The following is a 6902-nucleotide window of genomic DNA, read 5'->3' on the forward strand; positions in this document are numbered from 1 at the left end:
TCACGTGTACCTACTAATTCAAATTTATACAATTCGAATTAAGCATCTATAATTCGATCCAAGTGGATTCGAATTACTTGATCGGCTTGCTTGAGAATAATTTGATCCCTATTGATTCGAATTATTAACAAATGTAATTCGAACTAAGTTGATTCGAATTACATTATAATGTGCTTTGGCTGATTCTCGAATCAGTTTCTTGTTTGGCTTATATGCGTTACATGTTTCCTCTCTTGGCTTAAATAGGTTTTTTACCCTTATAATTTTATTATAATTAATTTATTAGTACTCATTAAATGAATATTTGAAAAAATAAAATTAAATAAATTTATACCAAAATAATGTTTGTTAAACATAAAAAAATAAAATTAGATAAGAATTTAATAATCATATATATATATATATAAAGAACTAGAGATGTTGAGATGGGGGGAGGGGCCCACCCCATGATTCTGTCACTGGTAGCACTACGTACCACTCTTCACTAGCTATACTTGTCGTGATGAAGTGCATGAAATTTTACTATAAATTTGCTAGTTGTGAACCTTGATGCATAGTGAGGGTTGATTTTCTTTGACTTTTGAAAATTTTGCAATGGAACCTTCAAAGATATGCCATGCATCTGCCCTCACTCAAGAAGCTAAGCTGTTTACGTATGTATCTCAAAGTATCCATCAGAACTTCATGAATTATAGTTATAATAGTAGATTCTAATTTATTTTCTCCATCTGCATAGGAATCAATGTCTCAACTCCGAAGAGTTCGTGGTCTCTGCGAAGGTTGTATCAGCGCTTTTTTCTTCTTTTCAAGGCCATCATGTTTCAAACTGCATGTTTGAGAATGCTGCTGGTGGGGCGGGCAGTTCCAATTTGCATGTACCCAACCAAGATCATGAGGTCCTCGATGGTAGTCCAGCCATAGTTGCTGCAGATACCGATGATGACAACCCTGCCGGGCAGGTAATGTCACTGCCTATTATGGGGAGAAGGCTCTTCCATTCACCAACGCTAACACGTTATGGATCAGAACCTCCTAAGTGGTCGAGAGTTGGTTCAAGCAACAAGGCATCTCGTGTAAGATTGGTTTGTTGCATGAATCATAGTTGTTACCTCCATGTTAATGCATGTGGCTTGTGGTTTATGCAGAAAAATTGTAAGCCAAGATTTAAGGTGACATTTAACATGGACTTCAACCGCGAAAAAACTATGTTGTTTAATTACTTGTTTTCTGAGGGCCATCCAATGGAGTATGTGGATTTTTTTAATTTCCTCTTAATTTGTGTATGATTGTGTAAGTACGCCTGTTAACAAGTAAAATGAACTGAACACAGAGACACTTTGGTGAGAATGCGTGAATGTCGCCTCACTAGGCGTCACATAGAAACTCTAATTCCTGGACGTCCGATCGATGGAAGAGTTGTTGAAATGGTGGCCATGCGTAACACTTGCTCCATCCAACACTTGAATCATCCATACTTTTGGTGCCTTCCACCTCGTTTCGCTGTGAGTTGATCCTTCCCTGCTACTTTCTTCTATGGAGTTTATTTTGGGTTTGCAGCCTTGAATTCTCATGCTAGGGGTATTCTTTTAGGAAGATGTTAGTAAGGGGTTGTTGGTGGATGAACTTGCTGAAACGTATTTGCCATTTTGGGTTAAGCCAAGTCGATTTCTCAATCGTGTAAGTAATGACATTCTTGTCTGTTACATTTGACAATGTTGTTATTGTATTTTTATTAGAAAAGTTTTAAAATCCAATTGAATCTGGAATCAGATTTTCATCCCTGTCAAAGAAATCTTCTTCCATTGGTATTGCGTCGTGGTTGACTTTGCTGATAAAATGGTATACCACCTGGACTCGTATCCAAATTCAAACAAGATTGCCGATAGGGAAAGTCTAATCCGCAACATGGTAGGCGAGCTTGTTAATAAATGGACATCCCTCTTTCGCATTTTATATGGCTCATTGTGTGTTTTGTGTATATTTTCAGGTTGAAAGGCTCCACGACTTGATGACATATCCCGATTATGGTCCTCTTCGAGCATTTACACCAACAGACCTTCGCGAGTGGCCAATTAAGCAAGGGCAAGGGATCCCAAACTGCAACACAAGGTTATAGCTATAACTGTTTAACTGCAATTAAATTATTCAATAACATGTGACCATGCTAACTGAAACCCCACCGATTTGAGCGTATGCAATGATAGTGCGGCAGCTTGGGTTATTTCATGGCTGGACCTAGAAGGAAGGTTTAATGCGTTGGAAATTAGCGGAGTGGTAACACCATGTCATTATACCGTGAAGCATAATTAACTGTTCCATCGATAACTGTTCCATTAGTAATTAAGTGTGCATAATGGTTTTTAGGTGTTCTTATAATAGAAACCATTATTAATTGTTCCATTAGTAATATAGTGTGCATAATTATTTTTAACTTACTTTTAATTGTCAAATTTATCGCAATGTGTAGCTGGATGATTCAACTCTAAAAGGCAGGACCGCTGTTTCCCTGGCTGGTGGCCCTTTCAATGCCATTGGAAGCCTAGTTAGAATGTGGGCTAAGCAGTGGCAGAGGCTTGGCATCTCGAGGAAGTAATTAACCGTCGTGGCATCTAAGCATTATCTCCCTTTAATGGCATCATTAGAATTGTGTTTAGCTTAGTCTATGTAGGGTTTATTTTAAAGTTGTGTTTATTTGTGTCTCATGGTAGCTTATACGCTCTTGAGAATAATAACGTGAATTGGGTACGTACTGCATAGTATGGCCTATCCTTCACAAGTGCTATGTTCATTGTGTTATGTTGCAATGTGTTGTTAACTAGTCATTGAGGGTAGGGTCGGACTTGCTATGAGAAAGTGTTGTGTGCACTTTATTTGTTAATAACATTCATCGTTTGTGAAAAAAATTAGTGCATTTGCTATATTTAAGTTTAAAACGTTATTGGGATAACAAGGAAAAATGTTAAATAGTAGTCACTTAGCTAGCTTGCCAAAATTTAATTTCTTTTGGATTGAATCCACAATACAAAATGAACTATCCTTGATTAGTGATAGGCTGATTAGTACAATATATATATATATATATATATATATATATATATACAGAATTATCATCTGCTATGCCCAATTTTCTTCGTGACACTCCTTATGCATGTGTATAACATCAAATTTAGAAAAACAGATCCATCATTTAGGGAGACTATGGTGACTTCGAGGAAAAAAATAAATATAGTTATTATCATTCTATTTTGAGCAGATATACCGATGACCTCAATTCTTATTGATGTAAGATAATAATTGAGAACATGCGATACCTTTGTTCTAGCCTTCCAGGGGAGACAATGAAAAAGTGTTCTTTTTGCCTCGTTGACTTATGAATTTTTGGTACAGCCACTAGTGTATATTACCAATTGCGTAAATCTTTAATTTATTGGACCAAGGGTTATAACGACAAAATAGCACATACAAGCCTAACCGGACCGTTCAGAAATTTAATTTTTTATTATCATTTTTGCTCAAAAAAGCTTAGTGTTATATCTACTAACAAATGTTATCTGAAACTCTGGCCGAAAAGGACATCGACCCTTCAATGACAAAAGCAAGATTTTTAAAGATTATGCTTGTGATTGTCACATTATTTGATCAACATTCTTAAACCTTTCTCTTAAACCTCTAAATCAATTATTCTTTGATAATATAACTTGATGTCTTTCTCCATTGATAGCTAATCCTGTTTCACTTTCTGTTAAACATTTTAATTGTTAGTAAACAGTATTCCCATTTCTGGCTCATAAGAAGGCAGGGAACAAATTGTGATTAATTAAAGTAATTAATTTTTTGTTACATTGCAAAAGTTACTATAGTTAGATTAGATGTGAATATTGATTATAAAAATTGCATTTTTATAAGATTTAAAAATTTATATTATGCAATAGGTTAAGTAACGAATACGTTACAAATTTTGTTAGTACTTATAAATTTTGGTAAAGAAGTTTTAAAATTTATAGAATTATTGACAATAATTATGGAAAAATGCTTATAATAAAAAATAGTAAAACCTTATAAAAATGTCTAAATTTAAGCTTTTTATTACAATTTTAGTTGTACTCACTACAAAATAAATGTAAAAAAAATTAAAAATTATGACATTATATAAAAATAACTATAGTTACATTAAATGTTAAAAAAATAATTATATTGCTGTTTAATTGTAAAAGTCATTATGGTTACCTTAAATTGATAATATTGATTATAAAGATCACTGTATTTAGATTAAAATAAAAAGTAGTTGAATTTTTTTTATATGTATAAATTAATAAACAAAAATGTTAACCCAAATCCTAATAATGAATGAAAAATAGTAATAACCTAATTCTTAGTGAAATTGAAAACTTTAAACCCAATCCAAGTCTTAACGAGAATATAAAACCCTAAACCCTTAAGCATGTACCATGAACAAAAAATATATATATTTAAATTAATAAAATAAATTGTTAATCCTGAACCCTAATTATCAAAGATAACCTAAACATCAATCACATTGTGAAGAATAATGCCCTAAACCATTTACCATGAACTTTTTTTTTATCTATGTATGAATTAATCAAATAATGAAATGACATTTAATATTATATGAATGTCGTAAAACAAAAAATATTCCCATTTATAAAGTTTAAAAAATTTTATTATGTAATAGGTTCGATAATAAATACATTATAAATTTTTATAGTACTCATAACATCTTTTAAAATAGTTTTAAAATTTATAGCATTATTTACAATAATTACAAAAAAACCTACAAAAAAGTTTTTTAACTCGATTTAAAAATGTTAAACTTAAAATTTGTGTTCCAATTTTAGTTGTATTCGTATCAAAATGAATTACAAAAAATTTTAAAAATGATAATAATTTGTAAATAATTTAAAAAAAATTAAAAAATTATGAAAATTTTGTAGAAGATTTAAGAATTTCATAAAAATATAAAAGATAGGAATGACCATGTGTTTTAAAGATCCATTAATTATATCACTAACGATCTAGTTCAAAATGAACTATTTGTTAGAAACAAAATATGGATCTGCATAGAGTTTGTCTCCAATTCAAAATTTACTGAGAAGCTTAAATGACGGTGTTATCCTTCCCTTCTAAGTTGCCTTTTTCGATGTATAAGGTTGACTGAGCTCATGTCACGATATCATGTTCACAATCACAGTAAGAGAAATATGTGTTTAAAAACTTTTCTCCTGTTGCAAGGCAGACGTAAACTAAGTTTAGCAATGGCATTCTGTCTCTTATGGAAAGACACAATGGCGTTCCAACAGAAAATTTTTGTTTGTATTCGACCTTCATATTTTATTAATAGGATGAAGATTCCCAGCGTTGCAAACATATTGATGATAGTATTTTTCACGTATTGAGTTGAGTTCGGCCAACCATTATGGACGCCTCATCCCAAGCCAAAGCCACCATGGACATAGATGACTCCCCCAACCCAGCTACCGAGTGCCACTTGAACGATGAGGCACATGAAATACCCGATGCAGCCACGTTAACCCAACCTTCCGTGAATGTAAGTGGCCTTTGTCACCTTCATGCCGTGTCCTGTGTAAAACCCATGTGCTTATCATTTTTGCATGCCTTGCAGGTTGGAGATCCACTCTACAGTGAGTTAACAGGAAGTCTGAGGGCACTCTCTGTCGCAGTTGAAGCTTTGACCTATAAATTAGAGGTACATTGTCCTTTTATCGAACTACAGATTTTATCATTTTGAGTGCTTAAGGTGATGATATTATTTTTATGTCAAAGACGAGGATACTGACTTAAAATTTTTCTTCGCCGAACCCACTTCCAGTCATGTGAACTCTCTGCAAAACGTAGTGATCAGAGGTTGGAGTTGATCTCCTCTAGTGTGATTCGTATTGATCAGAACACGTTAAAAATAATATCCCAACAAGTCCAACAAGAGAAACCTGTCACGGGAATGACAAAGAAGTCTAGGATGGAAAAGGGACATGTTGGATGTGACTCAAAACCTTGCGGGGAGGACGACTCCAAAGAGGAACGATCATCACAACGGTAGGAGCAACCTCTTTGACGACTTCAACACTACCATCCATATGCCGATAGAGATAACAGAGGATGATGATGAAGGGCTCATTCGTGGAACTGCCGGACGACCTGCCACTGCACATTGGAAGCCAGCGAAGGCCTCATATCGCAAAGTGAATAACAAGGTACGGTGATATGGTTTAGGGTTCTATCATTCGAAGAAAAAGATATATATAGGTTTATAGAAAAAGATATAGTTAAATGAAGCTATTTTTAAAAAGTAAGAAAACGTATTAGTCACTTTGAATTTGTTAATATTTATTATTCTCAATGTCAATGGCTGCGTCCAGTAAATTTCATTTTATCATTTTTATTAATTTGGTTTTTCCATACAGATTAGTTAGGTTTGTAGAAAGTAATGTTTTTTTTTTTTGTTTCAGTCAGTAAGGAACAGTTACTTTATTTGTAAATCATGCGTTGTTGAAGTTGTTCATTTTATTGGGCCAACAAAAAAATTCTTTCTGGGTCCACTGAGGGGTGCTCATGGGTTGCTTCATTGTGTAGTGTAAAGGGGAGCAGCAGGCTCTAATTTCCTCCAAAAGACTCCATTTCACTCTGGGTGGGGCTTTCAATGGAGGAATTACAGGATCTCACATTACTAGAGAACCTTTGCTTGGCCGCCCAGCCATGTTCTTCAGCAATTCCGCCGGACCAGGGTTATCTGCGATTGGGGGAAAAGTTATTGAGGGCACTGACGATCGGGTTTCTGCCGGTAAAGAATTTTATAAAAATAATCACATTGTAAGTATAGTTTCTAAACCAGCAAAGAATCCTTTTGTACAAAAATTTGGTTGTCA

General features: G+C 33.9%; 1 protein-coding gene across 1 annotated transcript; it reads left to right on the forward strand.

Moving 5' to 3' along the window:
* The first annotated feature begins 594 nt into the window (after window positions 1-594).
* On the forward strand, window positions 595-2593 carry LOC107621695 (uncharacterized). The gene is made up of 9 exons (XM_088489296.1): window positions 595-653; window positions 737-1082; window positions 1146-1246; window positions 1331-1502; window positions 1591-1677; window positions 1771-1908; window positions 1988-2109; window positions 2190-2274; window positions 2468-2593. The coding sequence occupies exons 1-9, from the start codon at window positions 595-597 to the stop codon at window positions 2591-2593; spliced, it is 1236 nt and encodes a 411-aa protein (XP_088345422.1).
* The last annotated feature ends 4309 nt before the right edge of the window (window positions 2594-6902 follow it).

This window comes from Arachis ipaensis, chromosome B10 (genome assembly GCF_059453495.1).
Source record: "Arachis ipaensis isolate K30076 ecotype BB chromosome B10, ASM5945349v1, whole genome shotgun sequence".
Lineage (NCBI taxonomy): Eukaryota > Viridiplantae > Streptophyta > Magnoliopsida > Fabales > Fabaceae > Arachis > Arachis ipaensis.

Bases quoted from the DNA above. Each gene is read 5' to 3' on its own strand.
- LOC107621695 (XM_088489296.1), top strand. From the start codon at position 595: ATGGAACCTTCAAAGATATGCCATGCATCTGCCCTCACTCAAGAAGCT. The intron at 1,247-1,330 runs GTATGTGGATTT...AACTGAACACAG, and splicing joins TCTGAGGGCCATCCAATGGA to AGACACTTTGGTGAGAATGC. The intron at 2,275-2,467 runs GTAACACCATGT...CGCAATGTGTAG, and splicing joins CGTTGGAAATTAGCGGAGTG to CTGGATGATTCAACTCTAAA.